Source organism: Phalangium opilio, unplaced genomic scaffold, assembly GCF_054372755.1.
Source record: "Phalangium opilio isolate 3A_F unplaced genomic scaffold, DU_Popi_V2 ptg000046l_1, whole genome shotgun sequence".
Lineage (NCBI taxonomy): Eukaryota > Metazoa > Arthropoda > Arachnida > Opiliones > Phalangiidae > Phalangium > Phalangium opilio.
This window is the reverse complement of record NW_028324169.1, coordinates 7,324,650-7,348,046: the sequence shown is the minus strand read 5'-3', so window position 1 is coordinate 7,348,046 and position 23,397 is coordinate 7,324,650. Positions and strand designations below refer to the sequence as shown.

At 36.6% G+C, this 23,397-nt stretch overlaps 1 protein-coding gene and 2 long non-coding RNA genes across 3 annotated transcripts; 2 read left to right on the top strand and 1 right to left on the bottom strand.

The window, feature by feature from the left end:
* The first annotated feature begins 3,831 nt into the window (after nucleotides 1–3,831).
* On the top strand, nucleotides 3,832–4,534 carry LOC149676497 (uncharacterized). The gene is made up of 2 exons (XR_016366763.1): nucleotides 3,832–4,392; nucleotides 4,433–4,534. It is a non-coding gene; the product is annotated as an uncharacterized LOC149676497 (long non-coding RNA).
* Nucleotides 4,535–16,109: 11,575 nt separating this feature from the next.
* LOC149676496 (uncharacterized) lies at nucleotides 16,110–16,878 on the top strand. Its single transcript, XR_016366762.1, has 2 exons — nucleotides 16,110–16,655; nucleotides 16,715–16,878. It is a non-coding gene; the product is annotated as an uncharacterized LOC149676496 (long non-coding RNA).
* Nucleotides 16,879–19,951: 3,073 nt separating this feature from the next.
* LOC149676495 (vacuolar protein sorting-associated protein 37B-like) lies at nucleotides 19,952–20,589 on the bottom strand. Its single transcript, XM_089838761.1, has 2 exons — nucleotides 20,373–20,589; nucleotides 19,952–20,316 (listed from the first exon to the last, which is right to left on the bottom strand). The coding sequence occupies exons 1-2, from the start codon at nucleotides 20,587–20,589 to the stop codon at nucleotides 19,952–19,954; spliced, it is 582 nt and encodes a 193-aa protein (XP_089694887.1).
* Between the last annotated feature and the right edge of the window lie 2,808 nt (nucleotides 20,590–23,397).

Below are 23,397 nucleotides of genomic sequence, written 5' to 3'. Positions count from 1 at the left end.
AAAAGTATTTGACTATCTAAGAATATTTTTAAATATAAACAAATGCTGTTAAGTTTATACGCCCCCTATTTGTGAAAGACCTTTTTTACGTACTCTTATCATTCTTTATTTGAATTTCAAAGCTAGTACTTCATAATTCAATCTTCCGTAATAAATTTCTTCGGAAAATAATATTTCAAACGTTACAGTCTTGCAAGGGGATTGCTTTTGCGGATTTTTGTGAGTATTTAACTGAATAATAAAATGGAGGAAGATAATAATTTAAGTAAAGAGGAAATCAGAAAACGAAAGGCAAGGGAAAGAATGAGGGCAAAAAGGTCAGATCCCGAATTTAGGAAACGCGAAAATGAAAGGAGAAGAGCGTTAACCGCGGAAAAAAGGCTGTTTCTGGAACAGGTTCTAGCACACAAAATGTTGGTCCTACCACGAGGCCAGTTGGCCATGATCGTACGAAAGATAATGCATTAAATAAATGTTCTATTGAAAGTACTGTAGGCGTAGGCATATCTATTAATAAGGAACCCAATAATGTACAAAATGTTAATGCTAATATTAGTGAAATCATCGAAAGCGATGAACAAGTACGAGCCTAGCTTATGTGTGATTGGGTTGTGGCTTCCATGTTTTGGGGACATTTGCTTTTTGTGTGGCGAGGTATGATTCAGCTTTGATATGGACAAATGTTACAAATCATACTGGTAGACTAAGAATTCGGTTGAGGTATAGCGAGAGTGTAGAGTTTCCACAGCAATTGAGAGATAATGAAAAGGCTAGAACAATTGACTATTTTAAACTTGAATTCCTGCACTTGCAAAGAATTAAAAAAAGCGATAGATGCATATATTTAGGTTGATTAAGGGGTAGTGATAGTCATCTCCACTCGGAGAGGTAATATTTTGGCTTTCCCAACTTGTTGTTTGATATTATTATACTAACGGAAACCCTTTACATAGATGATAGTTATGAATTCATAATTCTTAACTATAATTTAGTTCTAACAAATATGGTATACGGACTAAATACCACCCTCTCTCAAGACAAAATCCCCGGTCATTTTCCCCCATCCAAGTAAAGAGTACAAAATCCCCCCACTCTCAAGACAAAATCCTCCAACGCTCTAGACAAAATTCCCTTGTCATAATCCCCCGACAGTAAAAAATACAATATCAATATTATCTAAAACACTGGAAGCCTTAGCGATCTGGTGGCGTAGTGGATAAGGCGTTGAACAGCGGAGAGAAGAATGGTGGGTTCGATTCTCCGAAGGTACGTGAGTATTATCAAAGATTTCTATAAAAGACAATGCATATTTTAGCACTTGCTCATTAAACCATGGAAATTATAACGACCAATAAAGGCGGGAAAAAGATCCTTAAAGACGGATTTTCGTATGTTAAACAGAAAATTCTTAGTTGTGAGTTTATAAAATGGGAATGTACCAGTAGGAAAGTGGGCTGTCGTGGTAGTTTAACGACCGATAGTGAAATTAAATCAATTCTTAGCTCGACATTTCATTGCCATGAAACAAATATAAACGGTTGCGCGGTTTTGAAATATCGACACGCTTTGAAAATGAATTGCGCTGATTCATCACATTCAACATTGATGGTGTAAGCTTCAGCTGTGTCTAAAGTACCAGAAACATTAAAGCCTTTTCTGCCATCAGAGGAGACAACGAAAAAAACCATCTGGCGAACCAGAATATCAAAATACCCTGCAATTCCAAAAAATATTTCTGAACTGAAAATTGAAGGTGATTGGAGGACCTACAAAGGGCTTCCCGAAGCAGATCCGAAGCCCATTCTCATTTATGACAACGAGTCTAAGAACAGAAGTGCTCGAATTCTCATATTTGCTGTTTCGGAACGCTTAGAGATACTGAGTCAGAGTTCACAGTGGTTTATGGATGGCAACTTCAAAAAAGCTCCTAAAGGATTCACGCAGGTCTACGTGGTTCACGTGCAACTAAATAATGGGTGTTCCATCGCAGTTGTGTATGGAGTTCTTGAGGAAAAGTCGTTGAAAACATATGTGGAATTTTTTACTGCTCTTAAAAATTTGTGCAAGGAGCGTTCACTTGAACTGGTACCTAAAATGGTTGTAATTGATTTTGAACACTCGGTATTTTGTGCCATAAAAGAAGTATTTGGTTTGCAGGTGAAAGTTAAATATTGTTTCTTCCATCTATCGCGAATTAGGGTTAATTCTAAGATATAGGGAAGATAAAAATTTTAAACGATTTGTTAGCCTTTTCGGTGCTTTAGAATTTTTGCCCCTTGATGATGTTTCTGAAGGTTTGCAATATATTTATGATATTGCCGAGGGGTCGGACTTCGGCCAAAATCCCGTACACTTACCCTGAAAACACTTTGGAAATTCTAAAATCTCAAAATCCAAGTCAAAATCCTAAAATCCAAATGAAAATTCCAAAATCCCTGTGAAAATTCTAAAATCCCTTTCAAAATAAAAAACTTCAAAATCACGAAATTTGAATTAAAATCTAAATTAGCTTCTTGCTAAAACTCAGAGGCGACGGAGTATGCGCGAACACGATGTTAGAAAAGGAAATCAGGCTCCTGGCAAGAATTTTACACGGATGCGGTTCCGCCTTTTTGAACCCACCCCATCCGCCTGTTGTTGATGGCTAACAGCCCAAGCTGGTAGGAGTTCACCTAACCAGGGATATTAGATTTTAATACCTTTTATAACCCTGGCCTTATAAGTATCCTCCCTCATTATCCTTCTGCAGATGCATAAAACGCTCGACACCAGCTTGATAGCTCACTGAAAGCTATTACATTGGAATTGTCTGTGTGTCTATCACCGCGTTTGCAGTTCTCAAATCGGAGCAAAGGTATTCGCAATATCCGAACCGCATTTGCAGTTCACAGTGAGCAATATTAGCATGTACTCCAGTATCATCGTTAGGGTTAAAATGTACGTGCCGATCGGCTAGGGTTACGAGAAACGCCTAGCCTCTCAATGGCAGGGCTTCCACCAACTGATCAGTGATCACGCAATTGCGGCATTTTACCTCGCCGAGTGACGTTGACGTCACGGAGAGGCCTTACACTGGACGTACGATCTGGGGGTGTGTGTGAGTCTGTCACCGCGTCCGCATTTGGCAAATCGGAGCAAACGTGTTCACAGAAAGCAATTTTTGGCTTCTACTCCCATCGTTAGGATTAAGAAGTTCGCGGCGATCGGCTAGGGTTACGAGAAACTTCAAGCCTCCCAATGGCACGGCTTCCACCAAAGGATAACGCAATTGCGGGTTTGCTTATCCCTAAATTTTCAAAGTTGTTAAAGAGGCATACGCTTGAATTCAAAGATCAACAATAGCTACGTTTAAAATGACTTTTGGAATAAAGTTTTTTAAAAAGATTTAGCTAGAATTAAGGAAAATTAATGACGATTATTTATTTCTTTAAGAAAAATCTCGTAATTGCGTCTCTACTCGGAGAGGTTTATTTTTGTTTCCCAACTTGTCTTATCATTAAATATTAACCAATTGCCTTATAAATTTACAAAATCAGTGAAAAAGATGGTCGCTAGAAATCAAACGTTAAAAATAGCTATGTTTAAAATTATTTTAGCAATAAAGTTTTTTAAAACGACTTAACTAGAACGAAGGTAGATTTCTGACGATTAAAATAATTAATATAAACTATATTTATTTAGTTATTTAAACCTCTTAATTTGGTAGTTAGCCCTCGTCTGACCTCGGAGAGGTTTATTTTGGTTTCGCAACTTGTTCTATTATTCTACAGATAACTCTCGGATAAATTTCCACTTCTTAATTGTTTCAACATTTTACGATGAAAACTAGTAGATAGGCCGAGTGTTAAAAGTGATAAAAATCAATTTAATTTTAAGGGTTTTAAAACGGATTTGTTGTGACGGTCGGCTTATTTGTTAACATAACTAGCACCACTCCCCTGATATGCATTAAATATGGTATCAAAATATGATGAATAGGTGATCTACTTTCAACTTTAAATTTCGGTTTTCACACTACGCTTAAGTGGTAGTATAGTAAATTGAATGAAAACAATATACTTGGGATTGAAATCCGACGATAATACACTGGCATAAAATTCAGCGCTCAGAACACTATATTAATAAGTTGAAAACTAAAATGAGGGTCAGATTCCAAAAATACCGTTCAAAATCCTAAAATAAGGGTCAAATTCCCAAAATACCGTTCAAAATCCCAAAATCCAGGTCAAAATTCCAAATTCCCAATCAAAATCCTAAAATCCTGGTCGAAGTTCCAAATTCCCACTCAAAATCCTAAAATCCAGGTCAAAATTCTAAAATCCTGGTCAAAGTTCCAAATTCCCACTCAAAATCCTAAAATCCAGGTCAAAATTCTAAAATCCTAAAATCCAGGTCAAAATCCTAAAATCCAGGTCAAAATCCTAAAATCCAGGTCAAAATCCTAAAATCCAAGTCAAAATTCCAAAATCATTTTGAAAATCCCAAAATCTTGAAATCCCGTACACAAAATCGCTCCATGTCCGACCCCTCGAGTTGACTAGTGAACTCCCAGATTTCGATTTATTTTAGTAGTCAAGTCATTTTTTTAGTAGTCAAATGCCTTGACTAGTGCCTTATGTCGAGCCCTGTTTATAATCACCCATTGCATACACTCACTCAATAGTCTGCCTAAGCATGGATTTATAATAAAAGCTTACGCTTCCTTGATATTTCACTCACCTTAAAACGCGCACAACATTTATTCCTCGTCTGAAATAGTACCAGCCTGAGGCAAATTCAGAGGGGGGGGGGGTTGAAGTTTTTCACATGATCGAGTTCTAATTTTTAATAGCGTGCGCGAAAATATTTTTAGAAAAGCGCGCGCGCACGCGCGCCGAAAGAAAAAAGTTTGTCTCAATTTCTACGTCATCAGCGCGAATTTTTATGACATAAATGTGTTTAAAATCAAAATGCCTTACTGAAGGCTACAGTGAAATATCCATGAAGCGTAAGCTTCTATTATAAATCCATGGCCTAAGTAAGGCAACTTAAGCCTTGGTCGAAACTAACATCTAAAATATAAATTAAAAAGGTATCTTAAGTATAGAATTTCAACCGAGACACATAATTAAACGAAAATTAGACCCGACAGAGATTTTTTAATAAATATAGTGTTATATTTATTGAAAAATATCAAGTTAAAGTTTCAAGGCGGTGAAATGGCAAATTAGCGTCGTCTACTTTAGAGTAATGAACAATTAGCGTCGTCTGCTGTAGAATAATCTTTTGAGGTACTTACATTCTTAATTAAATTAACATACTTGGACTTAATTAATTTTCATGAAACTTGAAAAAGGCACACCTTGAATAGTTACTTGTTAATTTGAAAGTATTCCGAAACGTAACTTCGCTTTAGTTTTTAAATGATTCGATGTACAGGAGCACCAAAAACCCCATGTTATTCCTATGGGAAAATCGGCGAAAATCTGTGAATTTTCATTTAACATTACGGGAGGGTGTGGGATCTTATCTAGAAGGGCCTACCAGCCCTCTAGAATTAAAATTTTAGTTCGCCATTTTTTACCATAACCCATTCCCACACAGTTAGGTTCTGTTTGGTTCGGTTAGGTTTTGGCTAGGTTAGGTTAGGTTCTGTTTGGTTCGGTTAGGTTTTGGCTAGGTTAGGTTCGGTTCGTTTAGGGTTGGATTCGGTTTGGTTCGGCTTCGGTTGGGGTTAGGTTCGGTTTGGTTTTGGTTAGGTTAGGTTCGTTTAGGGTAAGGTTTGGTTCGGGTTCGGTTGGGGTTAGGGTTCGGTTTGGTTCAGTTAGGTCATGCTACAATAGAGGTATCCTATTAAACTTGTGATTTGACCATTGCAATATAACTATCTATAAAGAAAAGTGTATTGATAGACGTTAGCATTAAATTAAGTGTGTTTTTGTTAAAAAAATAGATGTAAAAGGAGCATTTTTTAAATACCGTTTGTAAAATCTGGATCAAAATTAAATCTATCGTTAAATAGTATCGAAAATTTTATAATCATAAAACCTCATATTTTTCCTATTTTCGTTCCAATGAGTCAGCAGCCCAAGCTTAAGGTTTCTAAAAGAAAGTAAAAATGTTTTTTTTTATTAAACTGTGCGGAAATGGGTTATGAAAAATTGTGCGGAAACGGGCTATGGGTTTTTACGGTGTGAAAAATAAAACTGTGCGGAAATGGGCAACCACCAATCTGAGATGGGGAGAAATGGAAACATACCTTAAAGTGAATTCAATTCATAACACAAAAGCAATTATTTCTAAAGTTGCACAAAAAAATGCTTGAGTACAACTTACAGACAAAATTAATATTAGAATTAATTTGTTAATGAAGATTAATTAATTCATTTTGCAATTTGCCGAAAAGTGCACTCACTAATTTTCGGACTGTTTTGGACCGCCTAAATGACTGTCGAGAAACACTACAACAAGCATGCTTGTACCCGAGTAAATTCCGAAATTACCTCTTCAATATCTGACAATCGTGTTTGCATAGTTAAGCACCAGAACTTTGTCTTTTTAACCATAAGCTACGTCACTTTATTTTAAAATTACCCAGAAAATTGGCATGGTATTACATGAAAAAAATATGAATAATAAGATTTTAGTTTATTTTGCACTTTATTTTATAATTATCTGTAATTATCCGTAATAATTTGTATATAATTCCAACCTATACAGAGTCTGCAGTATGAGTCTCCTGAACTACGGTCTTCAAAGTAGCACGAGCTGTTTGAATATCTTCACCGCAACTGTATGGCTTTGCAAAATAGCGCATCCCAACAAAAAAATGTACTGTGGAAGGCAACGATAAAAAACAAGCAAGCTTGGACGCTATCTTGAGGGGAGAGAGCGACCGTTTTCCTGAGGGGAGAGAGCGACCGTTTTTTCCGAGGAGAGAGCGCCCGTTTTTTCCGAGGAGAGAGCGCGGCTATTGTAAAGAGGGGGAGCGAGTCTATTATAAAGAGGGGGAGTGAATCTATTATAAGGAGAGGGAGCGAGGCTTTTATATGGAGAGGGAGCGAGGGTATTATAAGGAAGGAGAGCGAGGCTTTTATAAGGAGAGGGAGCGAGGCTTTTATAAGGAGAGGGAGCGAGGTTTAAAGAGAGGGAGCGAGGGTATTATAAGGAGGGAAAGCGAGGGTATTATAAGGAGGGAGAGCGAGGTTTACCAAGAGAGGGAAGGTTTAGAAGGGAGGGAGCGAGGTTTAAAGAGAGGGAGCGAGTTTTAGAAAGAAAGGGAAGGTTTTGCAGGGAGAGAGCGAGGTTTAAAGAGAGGGAGCGAGGGTATTATAAGGAGGGAGAGCGAGGTTTAGAAAGAGAGGGAATGTTTTGAAGGGAGAGAGCGAGGTTTAAAGAGAGGGAGCGAGGGTATTAAAAAGAGGGAGAGCGAGGTTTTGAAAGAGAGGGAAGGTTTTGAAGGGAGGGAGCGAGGTTTTGAAAGAGAGGGAATGTTTTGAAGGGAGGGTGCGAGGTTTAAAGAGAGGGAGCGAGGGTATTATAAGGAGGGAGAGCGAATTTCGAATTTTGTCCGCTTTGGCTAATATTCCCTTTTTCCATAATATAAAATGAATATGTGGAAATATTTTTCGTAATTATGATGCATTTTCGTAATTATGATGCATTTAGTACTTTTGTAGCTTTAAAGGAATGGTATACCCATAAAACTTGTTTTGTCTCTTAGCGTCAATAGTACTTTTATAAAGATAGTGGTACTACTGAAATTAAATTATTAGCGATAGTTTTCATTTTATAATTAAAATAAAATTTTATATGGACAAAACCCTTAACCCCTATCTCTAAACTTCACTGTCGTGCTTGGCCAGACCTGCCAGATGACTGGCTGGTTTAAATAGCGTTTAGCCAATGAGATTTTAGCACTCCAAGCAGAAAAATTTAGGTCGGGTTATTTTTTGAGTCTGACAATTTCGTCTTCAAGTATGTTTAGCTCTCGTTAGTCGTTTCGTTGATCAATCTGAATCAAAATTAATTGCCGAAACGCCAAATTGTATTATAAAAGACTGTCAGAGTATTAACTCTAGGAGTGCGGTTAGTTTATATACTGTTCCCGATCACTATAAGTACCCTTATAGTGCATAAAAATGGTTACGATATACCACGATTTGCTAGGCCTTGGCTACGGCGGTCTACGGGCTTGAATACGGCTCTCTCTACGGGCGCTACCAACGTAACTTGTCGCCGGTCTAGCGCTCAACCGCGTAATAGTCGAGTTTACTTTTTAGTAGAAGCTTGTCCTATAGATACCTCGGCCAATAAGATGGAGGACTGAATTAATATATGAGAGTGACGTATCGCACTCTCTCTGGCTTTGCGGAAAAGCAAGTAGTATAGACCCACACTTCGTACCTCCGTAGGTGTAGAATGTAGGTGTAGAAAGTCAAGGTCACTGTGTCAATGACCTATGACGTCATTATGCCACGCCCACCTGGGAAAACCCGCGCGCCCCCTCACGGGAAAACACTGCGCGGGAATCTGGCAGTCCTGTCTCTTCTACAACTTTATCTGTGACGTCATTGATAAGAGACGAGAATGGATAGCTTTAAACGTACATTGCCAAGGGTTAATGATAGGTCTCTGCTGGAAGTTGCGCAATCCATTGTAATTTTTAGTTTGACTCAGAATTTCAACCTTTTTTCAAGGAGTTTATTTTGATTTTGGTACTGTTTTAATGGAAATTAAAAGGTACACGTAAAAACGTAATTAATATATAAGAAATTCATCTTAGACGTAATAGTAGAAAGCATAATTAGCCTCTGAAAATCAAAGTGTTACTGGTGTGTTAGCGTCTATTTGTAAACCTTGGCTAAATTCTGCCTATAAAAATGAGTTATAAAAGATAGTCAACAATCATCAAGATCAGGATGCCATATTATATGCAAGACTTGCACCCGGACTGTTCAGCGGCCATAGTTTATCCCATCAACCCAGAATTGTCGAGTCACGTCAGCAACTATTAAACCTTTATGAACAAGCTGTTGAATTTTAAAAAAAGTATAAGAAATCCAAGATTGATGAACTAATGAGACAAGTTTCTCTGGATACTACCTTGGTTTTATTTCAAACTGCCGCTGCCCAAGTTGAAGGAGAGACTGAAAGCATTGCCCAAAATTTTTTGGAGACCCAACTTTGTGTGGAGCTTTTTCTGGAGATGTTTTTGTTGCATTTGAGGAGAGTCAAAACTGAGAAAATGTCTGATATTTTAGATCAAAGTTCGAGACAAAACTCCGCAAGCTCTTCTTATTTTGGAAATTCAGCTAGGGCTAGCCCATGGCCTGCAAGACCCGCTACTTCACCATCATTACCAAATGAGGGTTTCCCCTTACAATACTCCACTCCCACAACCTCCTCTTGGTTATAGAGTACCCAATTATTATCCTAATCGATAAATTTTAATTGTATAATTGTTTTTCACTTTTAAAATAAGACATTAGTTTGTTAAATTGAGAATAGTGCTCTTTTGTAGATGTTTGATTGAACCATCAAAATTTTAATTGTATAATTGTTTTTCACTTTTAAAATAACATAGTTTATTAAATTGTGAATAGTGCTCTTTTGTAGATGTTTGATTAAACCATCAAAATGTCAAAAATATTTGTAGAAAAAATACTTGTCAATTAATTGTAAAGAAAAACAGAAAATATTGTGTTTTGGTGTGTTTTATTACAGTTTAAGTGAATTTTAGAGTGATTTATTGCAGTTTTTGTGTGTTTTGGTGTAATTTAAGTTTTTTATTATAATTTAAGTGTGTTTTATTGTACCTTAGTGTATTTTATTATGGTTTAGTGTAGTTTTATTGTACTTTTAGTGTATTTTATTGTGTTTTACTGTGTTTTATAGTAGTTTTATTGTACCTTAGTGTATTTTATTATGGTTTAGTGTAGTTTAGAGTGTTTTATTGTACTTTTAGTGTATTTTATTGTGTTTTACTGTGTTTTATTGTGTTTTACTGTGTTTTATTGTAGTTTTATTGTACCTTAGTGTGTTTTATTATGATATAGTGTAGTTTTAGAGTGTTTCATTTTACTTTTAGTGTGTTTTACTGTGTTTTGGTGTGGTTTTATTGTACTTTTAGTGTATTTTATTGTGTTTTACTGTGTTTTGGTGTGGTTTTACTGTACTTTTAGTGTATTTTATTGTGTTTTACTGTGTTTTGGTGCGTTTTTAATGTAGTTTTAGTGTATTTCAGTGTATTTTGTTGTAATTTAAGTTATTCGTCTTAATTAAAGTGTGTTTTATTGTACTTACATTTTTTATTATTATTTTTTATTTTTTATTTTTACACAAAGATTATTTTCTCTCATCAGGTAAAGTTTGTCGCATTTGAAGCAACGGTTTTTCGTGTCGCATTTGGTGGTTTTTAAATGCCAAAAAAACAAATTTTACAGTGTACGGTCGTGGTGCCTCTCGCTTTTATAACGATTTAGCCGTAAACCGACAAGTTGCACCTTCTTCGGAACATTCGGCGTTACGAGCGTCCTTCGCTGACGAATACGTACCGCATACTAAACACACTCTATCCGGACTCAAAGGTTGAAATTTTTCTTCTATCGGGTGTATGTGATTATTTTTGTTACAAAAACAGTGTGATGTCTTAAAGTACAATTGAGATCTCCATCGCAATAAAACGTTTGTCCGGCGTGATCTGGAAACTCAATAAGGCTTCCGTCGCATTGATAGCATCCAGTCGGATATGGTTTCATTTTATCGGTAGATATATTATCAAGAACTAGAACTAAACGATTTTTTCGACTAATGCGTTAGCAAAAACTAGAAACTGTCAATTAAAAATTAAAAGCAAAAACAAAATCTATCAACGTCGACGTACTAAGCATTCAAAATTAAGAATAACTGAATCAGAACTCTGGTTATCCAGCAGATATACTTTTCGTAACGGGGGGAAAGAACCATATTATATTAATAAATCCACGGTACTATAGTCATCACCGAATACACCCTCAAGTAACATTGGCTCGCTCGTTAACGTATCTGCCTTTAAACTCGTTGTTCTATGTATCGCGAGTTCGAATCCCTTATAGAGAGTCCTTAACAAGCGAACCAAGGTTACTTTTGTAAAGGATATATTTTTATCTCTTATAATAAACAGTTGCTTTTATAAAGCGAAAACAAGGTTGGTTGACGTCAAAGATAATTCGAAATATATTTTTCTCTCTTATAACAGTTGCTTTTATAAAGCAAATACAAGGTTGGTTGATGTCAAATATAATTTGAAATATATTTTTCTTTCTTATAACAGTTGCTTTTATAAAGCAAAGACAAGGTTGGTTGATGTCAAATATAATTTGAAATATACGTATGACGTCAAGGTTAGCCATGATAAAAATTTATTTTGCTCCTTTATAACTTACAGTTGTTGGTTATAGACTTCGTTCCATAAAATACTATCAAACTAGCTAGGACCCGAGGATTCGTTGTACCTGAAGGTGAATAATATAGCGCCTATACCGTGATAAAAATATATTTTGCTTCGTTATAATTAACAGGTGTTTTTATAAAGCAAAAACAAGGTTGGTTGGCGTCAAAGATATTTCGAAATATACGTATGACGTCAAGGTTATAATATATTTTTCTCCGTTATAACTAACAGCTGTTTTTGTAAAACGGAAACAAGATTTATTTATATCTATGATAGTTCAAAATGTACTTATTTTAACGTGATACGTCGACCGTTCTAGATATAGTATATATAACGCCGTAATTCGTAGCGTACAATTACTTGAGCCAATATCTCTCGACCATCTATCTAAATTCTCTCGATGACTTTGAACATGGTAAGATTTTTTTAATTTTCCACGTTGTTAAAACTGCATGTCCAATTGTATCATTATTGTCTTTAGACGGCAAATCAAACGTGGGAAACTATCGAAATTAAATTTAATCAGAGTGAAAATATCGGTGTAAAATTAATTAAATTAAACAATAAATTATATATAGATATCAGAAGATACGCTTTTAAAAAACCCCTTATATATGGAATATGTATTTCGGTAGATTTGATAGAAGTTAAAAAAGGTTTAAGCAAACCATGCGGTACCCTAAAGCAGACCCTATGTTTCCCGGGAATGCTGGAACTGGATAATTTTAAAGATACGGGTTATTTACTAACAAAATATAGGGGGGAAATGCGCGAAAAACAATTAAATTTAAAGTTTGATGAAGTACCAGAAGTTGTCAGTCTTATAGATAATGTTGTAAAGAAAATACCTGTAACTGAATAAGAAATTTGAAAATGTACGCAATAAAGAATTTTTAAAACGTATTTTTAGAAAATTAATACTTTTTATTTTAGAACTTTATAGTGTATATTATTTTAGATATTTTAGTTTGTTTCCTAGGTATACGTCAAGAGTTTTATTTCAAGTCGCGCCTAAGATCAAATAGAAACCATGTCATCAGACGAAGAAGTGCCTTTGGATCTTTCCTATTTTAATCCTAAAAGGTTTTACGAATTATCAAAAGTTAACCAAACTGTCTCTCGAAAGTTCAACTGTTTAGCCTCTGAATATAAAATTATTTTTAAAGACCTTCATATGATCAAATTGACAGAAGTATATGAACAATTGATAAAAATCTTTCAATCCATTATAGATACAATTTTAGAATCTTCTCAAGGTTACAATAGCGTTAGATTTTGTGTTAGGTCTGACTTACTGGAAAATGCTATAAATTTAAATTTTATGCCCCGAAATGAGTTAACGGCCGAAAGATTAATGACTGCCATTAGTCAAGTAAGTCAAAGCCGGCGAAATTTTTTTCTCGAGGGTGATGTCGGACTCGACGCTATATTTTTAAACGTTAATGTACCAATATCAGGTCGTCGATCTGTTAAAAATAGATCGATGATAGCTCTCGACAAATATATTCAGAAAGGAAGGACATTTTTACCCATAATAAACGATTTTGAACTATGCGTATCAAGAGCAATCGTTTGCGGGATGATGGTTGCTGATTTTACATATTTAAAGAAACAAAAGCTTAGTACTTTGACTTTTGATTTTAATCGTTATAGACGTATACAACTAGGTCATAGACCTTTGCAAAAAGAAGAAGCGTTAAAGCTTCATGCCAAGGCCAATGTGCCTATTGGTCCCGTTAGTTTAGACAAAATTTCAATGTTTCAAAAAGTATTGCAACCCGAGTACCAAATAGTTATTTTCAGTGCTAATGATAATTTCAAAAAGGTTTATCAAGGTGAAATGTTTTCGGAGAAAAATTTTTTTTTATTACAAATAGATCAACACATGCACGTCATTAAAAGTTTAGCCAGTATGTTTGCAATACGTGTTTAACAACGTTTACTAAATCAAAGAATGCAAAAAAACACAAATGTTTTAATCAAAAAACCAAATGTTGGTATTGTTACTCTGAAACCTTTCACGAAGACCCTCAGATTGAAATATCTCGCTGTCAAAACTGTAATAGATACTTTAAAGGGCCTGATGTTTCCAATTGCACATAGAAAATGGCACTTGTTTAAAAATTAAACGGTGCTTAAAATGTTGCAAAGAAATTCACGATGACAAACATAAATGTCTTACAACTTGTTCCAGATGTAAAATTGAGCACCCTCCTAAAATCTGTTACGTTCAACCCCTTGATGATACTTTTAAAGAAACTAGATTTTGTTATTTTGACTGTGAAACTATTGATATGAACTCTAAACATACCCCAGTTCTATTAGTTTCGGCCATGCAAATTAATGATACCGAATACGATTATCAAATTTTTAGAGGTTTTGATTGTGTTGATAAGTTTATGAAATATCTGACCCAAACAGAAGATGAGACATCTTATACAAGGAACAATAAACGAATAAAAATAAGTAAACCTAAATTTGAAAATTTGACTATAGTGGCCCACAATTTTAAAGGTTTTGATAGGTATTTTATATTAAATTGGTTAATTAGTAACCATGTAAAACCAGACGTCATATTCGACGGTTCTAAAATTCTAGCTCTCTTTATTAAAAGTCAAAATTTTAGGTTTATTTGTAGTTATTCCATCGTGGCGCTTCCTCTGAGAGCCTTTACAGAAACTTCTCAATTGGGTAGTTACAAAAACAGTTTTTTCCTTATATTTTCTTAAAAGAGGACACTTTAAACTATGAAGGTCCGTTACCTGAAAAGACCGTATTTCAACCTGAATTTATGAATGAAAAGGACCGACAAGCCTTTGATTTATGGTATAGTGAAAACGGTAAACAATCCACGTACAAAATAATGACCGAATTAGAGGAATACGCTGTACAAGATGTGGTAGTTTTACAAAAAGGAATTACAAAATTTAGAGAACTTTACAAAAAAGCATCGGGTCTAGATCCTCTTAATTGCGGAGCTATTACTATATCGGGGGCCTGTACTAACGTGTTTTTACACAAATATTTAGAAAAAAATACATTGGGTGTAGTACCTAGTCCAGGTTATCGTGGATCATACAACCAAAGTAGTAAAGCTATGAAGTGGTTGGCCTGGGTTAGTAAAGAAATGAAGGTAGAAATACAGACAGCCCTATCTCCTGAAGGAGAAAAAAGAATTGGACCTTATTTAGTTGATGGTTACTCAAAGGATCCTGAAATTATCCTAGAGTTCAATGGTTGCGTGTATCACGGTTGTCCGAAAAGTTTAAAAGGCAGTGAATGGAACAGTTTAGAAAATGATACAAATAAAAACTGTTTTTTAAAACCAATTTTCGATAGTTTCCTAAAGTGCACGAAATAAAGAAATTTTGATTTAATTGTGTCTTATAATTTTATAATTAAATATTACTTTAGGAAATTTTAAAAAAATTATATAATATTAAAATGAAAGAGGAAGATGATGAATTGTACGAAAAACACCCGTCATGGAGAAATTTACAGATAGCGCGGGTCAGGCCGAGAATTCATGAAGGAGCACCTGACCCGATTGAGGAAATACCCTTCGTATTGTAAGAGCAACATATTGAATGGTTAATACAACAGCATCAAAGTCATGGGTTGCCCTTACCACCTGAAGCAGCCGGACACGACTCCTGTAGTCGAACCTCAAACCCCTAACCCTAACTCTTAGTCTTTTTTTATTTTAAATTCAAACATCAGAACAAAACATATTATCCTTCTTTAGCACCATACGAAAAAATTATAAAAAGATTTGATCGGTTAAAAAAAAATTAAGATTCATAATACAACATTTCACCACAATGTTTAATGGTAACATTTATTTTCTGTTTTGACAAGATTTTATCATTAAGAGTTTTGTTTTTTTTCACAGTCTTGTATTATTTTTTTTCTTTAATGTTTTGTGTCAAAAATGTCAATTTTGTGCTAAACGTTTTAAATTATTAAGTATAGTTTTAATTAATTAGAAAATATATTACCTTTATCTTCTATTAGGTTATTTGATAGGTCCAAAGTATGAAAATATACATTTGGATTACTTTTCAAAACCAATGCATGTTTATGAGCAAAATCCCTATTTTAAAATACAAATCTTTACATTAAATCACGTCATTATAAGTATAACTTGCACGAATATACACCATTTAACTCCTATATTATCTAAATAGAGTTCTTCATTGGAGACAGTTTTTTCATAACAGCCAAAATCTGTTCCATAGCTTCTTGGGCTAATTTCATATTAGAAGCTCGGAATTTTGTAAACCAGGCATTGTGAGATAATGACGAAATTATTGGAATCAAAATCCTATTTAAAATTAAACAAGGTGGTTTTTTTCTCAATGAGTAAGGAAAAATGATTCAAGTTATTCTAACCTAACCTCTTAGTGATCAAAATCTAACAGTGACAGTTCTTGGCTATCATGTGACAAGTAGATGGTGTCAACATCCCACGCAACTTCTTCACGATAATCGCACATACAATCGTATGGCGTTGAAAAATCTCCACAAACCAGGTCTTTTGATTCTAAACTTTGATTGTATTGCAACATGGTTTGAAGTCGGCTGGGAGGTTCCAATTCAAATTTTCTTATAATATGACTGTTTAACGTAAAACCAGGAGCAGATGACAAAGGAGTCTCGGACGCTAGCTTCCATAATGTAGAGGGCAATGGGATCCGCGAACGTCACGGTTATTTACCAAAATCATTACGCCAGTGCCACCTCTCGTAGGAAATTTGAGCTTTATTTTCCAACCAATAGCGTGGCTGCAAAGTCTCGAAAGGAGATCTGGGAAATCGCGTCTGGAGCCTCTCTTTAAAAATACGTATCGTCTGCTTATAATTAGCCTAGGCTTAACGAGTATTAGAGTTAAAAAATGGATTTCAACGGCTTTTTAATCTTTTTTCAGACTAAAATTGATAATGAAAAGCCCAGCCAATAACGTATGTACACTATTAAAAAACTAAAATGTGTTTCAGTGCCAATTTTTCTAAATTTCTTCTTGAATTAAATTATAGCTACAAGAGGTTGAGAAAAGAAATCACTCACGATCTTTTAAAACCCAAAAAGTAAGAGACAGTGATTTCGTTTCCCACCTTTTGTAGCAGTCAATTAATTCCTACCTTTAAGGTCACAAAATGTAGTCTTATCTTTTATCTTAATACCAACGATTACAGCCGTTTGAATAAAGTAATTATATTGTGTATATTTATGTCGCGATCGGGTAAGACGAACCTCAGTAGCCACCGTTAGTCCGTTATTACAAAAAAAAATTCCCAGCAGACTTTGGTGCCAGACATAATCCACCAAAAGCATCGTCTGCTATAATGTCTGATAGCGCCTCTATGGCAAACGATACCGCTACAGCTGTGACGTACGCGGGTCCCATTGCCCTCTATATTGTGGAAGCTAGCGTCCGAGACTCCTTTGTCATCTGCTCCTGGTAAAACTAACTATTTTAACATAGACTGCTAAAATAACCAGTCGTAATTTACTCTAAAGGGGGAAAAACAAAATAGGTTCTAGTACCTTGGTTGGAACTTTGGTAGTAAATATAAACATATGACAGGAGGAAAATGCCTGAAAAAACTAGTAATTGCAAAAGGTATGACAAACTAACAGGTGTTGGTAAAAAAAATTAAAGTCGAGTCCTTTCAGATTTCGATGCCAATTTAGCTGAAAATAAAAACAAATCCCTTAAACATTTATACCTTGGAAGAGATTTTGCGACTATTAAACCATTGTAAGTGCGACATCATTACCAAAATAGTCCAGTTTAGTATAGGTAATTGCTTTCAAACCATTACTAGCCTATCGGTGATTGATTTTGAATCAGTGATAACTTTGTTATAACTTGGAGGTAGGTTAGGTTTAGATACGTTAGGACGGGTACTTTGGTTTGGTGTTGACCTTATACGGGGTAACCTCTGCCTTGAATCAGTGATAACATTGTTATAACTTGGAGTTAGGTTAGGTTTAGACACGTTAGGACGAGTCCTTGCGTTTGGTGTTGACCCGTAAACGGGGTAGCCTCTGCCGCTACCGTTGGCTTTAGTACGATACTAATAGAAAAATTAGACGTGAATTGCTTTGAATACGACAGATTTGAAAGGAGAGTATTTACACACGCTTACTTTTCTGTGATTGTATTTTGAAACTTAGTACTGGTATTTGATTCCGTTTGGGCTGTCACATCTTTGTTCCTTTTGCAAGCATAACTCTACACACATATCAGTCCTTTTCCAGTAAGGTATTACGGACCCAAACCTCTACTTTGCGACATCATTACCAACATAGGCCAGTTTAGTATAGGTAATTGCTTTCAAACCATTACTAACCTATCGGTGTGGCTTAACTTATTTTCCATAATTACACTTTCTCAATGAGAGATTTTCTATTTAACCCTTGTCAATGTACGTTTAAAGCTATCCAACCATCCTCGTCTCTTATCAATGACGTCACAGATACAGTTGTCATTAACCCTTGGCAATGTACGTTTAAAGCTATCCATTCTCCTCTCTTATCAATGACGTCACAGATACAGTTGTAGAAGAGACTGACAGGTGTTTTCCCGCCAATGACGTCACAGATACAGTTGTAGAAGAGACAGGACTGCCAGATTCCCGCGCAGTGCTTTCCCGCGAGGGGGCGCGCGAGTTTTGCCGCGAGGGGGCGCGCGGGGTTTCCCAAGTGGCCGTGGCATAATGACGTCATAGGTCGTTGACACAGTGAATTTGACATTCTACACCTACATTCTACACCTACGGAGGGTACGAAATGTGGGTAAGCAACTGTTATAAGAGAGAAAAATATATTTCGAATTATCTTTGAGGTCAACCAACCTTGTCTTTGCTTTATAAAAGCAACTGTTATAAGAGAGAAAAATATATTTCGAATTATCTTTGACGTCAACTAACCTTGTCTTTGCTTTATAAAAGCAACTGTTATAAGAGAGAAAAATATATTTCGAATTATCTTTGACGTCAACCAACCTTGTTTTCGCTTTATAAAAGCAACTGTTTATTATAAGAGATAAAAATATATATCCTTTACAAAACTAACCTTGGTTCGCTTGTTAAGGACTCTCTATAAGGGATTCGAACTCGTGATACATAGAACAACGAGTCTAAAGGCAGATACGTTAACGAGCGAGCCAATGTTACTTGAGGGTGTATTCGGTTGATGACGATAGTACCGTGGATTTATTAATATAATATGATTCTTTCCCCCCGTTACGAAAAGTATATCTGCTGGATAACCAGAGTTCTGATTCAGTTATTCTTGATTTTGAATGCTTAGTACGTCGACGTTGATAGATTTTGTTTTTGCTTTTAATTTTTAATTGACAGTTTCTAGTTTTTGCTAACGCATTAGTCGAAAAAATCGTTTAGTTCTAGTTCTTCATAATATATCTGCCGATAAAATGAAACCTTATCCGACTGGATGTTATCAATGCGGCGGAAGCCTTATTGAGTTTCCAGATCACGCCGGACAAACGTTTTATTGCGATGGAGATCTCAATTGTCCTTTAAGACATCACACTGTTTTTGTAACAAAAATAATCACATACACCCGATAGAAAAAAATTTCAACCTTTGAGTCCGGATAGAGTGTGTTTAGTATGCGGTACGTATTCGTCAGCGAAGGACGCTCGTAACGCCGAATGTTCCGAAGAAGGTACACCTTGTCGGTTTACGGCTAAATCCGTTATAAAAGCGAGAGGCACCACGACCGTACACTGTAAAATTTGTTTTTTTTTTGGCATTTAAAAACCACCAAATGCGACACGAAAAACCGTTGTTTCAAATGCGACAAACTTTACCTGATGAGAGAAAATCATCTTTGTGTAAAAAATAAAAAATAATAATAAAAATGTAAGTACAATAAAACACACTTTAATTATGACGAATAACTTAAATTACAACAAAATACACTGAAATACACTAAAACTACAATAAAAACGCACCAAAACACAGTAAAACACAATAAAATACACTAAAAGTACAATAAAACCACACCAAAACACACTAAAAGTACAATAAAACCACACCAAAACACAGTAAAATACACTAAAAGTACAATAAAACACTCTAAAACTACACTATACCATAATAAAACACACTAAGGTACAATAAAACTACAATAAAACACAGTAAAACACAATAAAACACACTAAAACTGCAATAAATCACTCTAAGATTCACTTAAACTGTAATAAAACACACCAAAACACAATATTTTCTGTTTTTCTTTACAATTAATTGACAAGCATTTTTTCTACAAATATTTTTGACATTTTGATGGTTTAATCAAACATCTACAAAAGAGCACTATTCACAATTTAACAAACTAATGTCTTATTTTAAAAGTGAAAAACAATTATACAATTAAAATTTTGATGGTTTAATCAAACATCTACAAAAGAGCACTATTTACAATTTAACAAACTAATGTCTTTTTTTAAAAGTGAAAAACAATTATACAATTAAAATTTATCGATTAGGATAATAATTGGGTACTCTATAACCAAGAGGAGGTTGTGGGAGTGGAGTATTGTAAGGGGAAACCCTCATTTGGTAATGATGGTGAAGTAGCGGGTCTTGCAGGCCATGGGCTAGCCCTAGCTGAATTTCCAAAATAAGAAGAGCTTGCGGAGTTTTGTCTTGAACTTTGATCTAAAATATCAGACATTTTCTCAGTTTTGACTCTCCTCAAATGCAACAAAAACATCTCCAGAAAAAGCTCCACACAAAGTTGGGTCTCCAAAAAATTTTGGGCAATGCTTTCAGTCTCTCCTTCAACTTGGGCAGCGGCAGTTTGAAATAAAACCAAGGTAGTATCCAGAGAAACTTGTCTCATTAGTTCATCAATCTTGGATTTCTTTTCTTATACTTTTTTTTCAATTCAACAGCTTGTTCATAAAGGTTTAATAGTTGCTGACGTGACTCGACAATTCTGAGTTGATGGGATAAATTGATTTCCGCCAAACTCTTGTTACTAGCAAAGAGCGCATTATTCACTTGTCTCAAGTCTTTGACCATTCCGTCCAATCTTTCATCATTGTTAAGCAAGTCTTTCAACTCATCCTCCGTCAAGTGTTGAATTAGTTCTATGGCCGCTGAACAGTCCGGGTGCAAGTCTTGCATATAATATGGCATCTTGATCTTGATGATTGTTGACTATCTTTTATAACTCTTTTTTATAGGCAGAATTTAGCCAAGGTTTACAAATAGACGCTAACACACCAGTAACACTTTGATTTTCAGAGGCTAATTATGCTTTCTACTATTACGTCTAAGATGAATTTCTTATATATTAATTACGCTTTTACGTGTACCTTTTAATTACCATTAAAACAATACCATAATCATGAACTTGACACATCTTCATTTAACAATGATATGATAAACCTTTGCCGCCACCCCTTAATATACGTTACGCAATACAACAATTCTTCGAATGACGTCACAATTGTAGAAGATTTAACCCTTGTCAATGTACGTTTAAAGCTATCCATTCTCGTCTCTTATCAATGACGTCACAGATACAGTTGTAGAAGAGAGGAATTTCCCAATAGACGGCGCGCGGTGTTTTCCCGCCAATGACGTCACAGATACAGTTGTAGAAGAGACAGGACTGCCAGATTCCCGCGCAGTGTTTTCCCGCGAGGGGGCGCAGCCGCCAGGGGGCGCGCGGGTTTCCCGCGAGGGGGCGCGCAAGTTTTCCCGCGAGGGGGCGCGCGGGGTTTCCCAAGTGGGCGTGGCATAATGACGTCATAGGTCAATACACAGTGAACTTGACACTACACCTACATTCTACACCTACGGAGGTACGAAGTGTGGGTCTATACTACAAAATTGCAAAGATTTGTTTAGTTTTTTTATTTTTTTAAAAATTAAAATTAAATATTGAGCCCCCCTTCCGTTTTTTGGGACGCGTCGCCTCACAGTCTTTGTACGAGTGACCCACCACCCCACATTTGAAGCAGTTTTTCAGCTTTTGCCGATGGGGTGGTGGGTCGATTTTCCTGCGGTCCGGGTTGTGCGGCTGGCGGATGGCTCGAATGGGCCACTAGCGGATGGCTCGGTTGGGCCACTAGCGGATGGCTCGGTTGGGCCACTGGCGGATGGCTCGGTTGGGCCACTGGCGGATGGCTCGGTTGGGCCACTGGCGGATGGCTCGGTTGGGCGGCTGGCGGTCCGGGTCGTGCGGCTGGCGGTCCGGGTCGGGCGGCTGGCGGTCCGGGTCGTGCGGCTGGCGGTCCGGGTCGTGCGGCTGGCGGTCCGGGTCGTGCGGCTGGCGGTCCGGGTCGTGCGGCTGGCGGTCCGGGTCGTGCGGCTGGCGGTCAGGGTCGTGCGGCTGGCGGTCAGGGTCGTGCGGCTGGCGGTCCGGGTCGTGCGGCTGGCGGTCCGGGTTGTGACGCTGGCGGTCCGGGTCGTGCGGCTGGCGGACGGGTCGGTCGGCTCCGCGTCCGGGGGGAGATCTCTGATTTGAAATGAACCGCTCCCCCGGACCCTCCTGCGTCGCTTGGTGGGTGGACGGCCATCGGCTTGGGCAGGACCCTCGGCTTGGGCAGGACCATCGGCTTGGGGAGAACCCTCGGCTTGGGCAGGACCATCGGCCTGGGGAGGACCATCGGCTGGCGGCAAGACATCGACGAAGGGCCGGCGGTTAGATCGTATTTGGTTGCCCATGTTTTAGTTTTCGCAGCTAATTAAGGAATGATATTTCTCGACAACCCTCTCTCTCTTTTTATAGTGGATTTCCCTCCCCCTAAAAGAAACCTGCACTGGTGAAGTTACAGTGCTAGCAGTGCTAGGCAACGCGGGCTTTTCTTTACTGTCGGCTTGTCCCAACTAGGTAGGTTGAAACTCAGGTTGGGGGGTTGAAAGACAAGATATCTCATATGGCAGAAGTAGATTAAAAGGCGGAAAAATTTATTTTGGAATTTGGGCTGGAAATTGCACATATTTTATGTTTTAAAGGTGTATATTACAAGTATTTCCTAAGCCTAGTTACTTTTAATATTGTACCATTATATGCTAGGCGACGCGGGCTTTTTACTGTCAGCTTGTCCCAACTAGGTAAGTTGAAACTCAGGTTGGGGGTTGAAAGACAAGATGCGGCATAAGTAGATTAAAAGGCGGAAAAATTTATTTTGGAATTTGGGCTGGAAATTACATACATTTTAGGTTTTAATGGTGTATATTACAAGTATTTCCTAAGCCTAATTACGTTTGATGGGGAATTATTCCAATTTTGAAACGAAATACTATCAATTATAGATCTATCACAAAATATTCTCCTAAATATTAGCCTCTTTTCTGGATAATTCCTGGTTCATTATTTAATTACTAAATTAAATTATCACACTATGAAAAGTTCGGTATTTACTTATGGGGACACACTCAATAATTTGCGCAGAGAACGGGAGGCCCGTTGTTTAAGTTACAAAGTCTAAATAAAACGTTATCCAGACTAACATTTGTGCAAAGTTCAAATATAATGCCACAATATTTGTTAGGAAATTGAACACCGTTTACGGTAAATTTAGGACAATATTTGCGTAATATACTGAAAATATATATTGAATAAGCTTTTTATTTCTGAAAATTTTATTCAAACTATTAAACATGTTTAATTTTAACTTGCACAATTAGTGAATAGTTTATATGTGTCCCCCATTTTATTTGTGCAAAACACAAAGCATGTAAAGGCCGCATAAGGGAAAGAACTGAAGTTGGATGTTTCACCAAATTCTGTCTCTTTCGAACGCTTCTGGGCATAAGTGAATGTTATAAGTATGCATCGGCATAAGTCTATGTTGTAAACTCATAGAGGGGATAATCACTAAAACTATCTGCTCTTCTATTAAGGGTTTAATGATTACTTCGAGAAATCATTTTAGCACTGTTAAAGGTAACGCGTCGAGAGTAAGTAAAACTTTCTCGATTGCTGAAGCCTTA

Bases quoted from the DNA above. Each gene is read 5' to 3' on its own strand.
- LOC149676495 (XM_089838761.1), bottom strand. From the start codon at position 20,589: ATGCCATATTATATGCAAGACTTGCACCCGGACTGTTCAGCGGCCATA. The intron at 20,317-20,372 runs GTCAGCAACTAT...AAAAAGTATAAG, and splicing joins ACTCAGAATTGTCGAGTCAC to AAAAGAAATCCAAGATTGAT.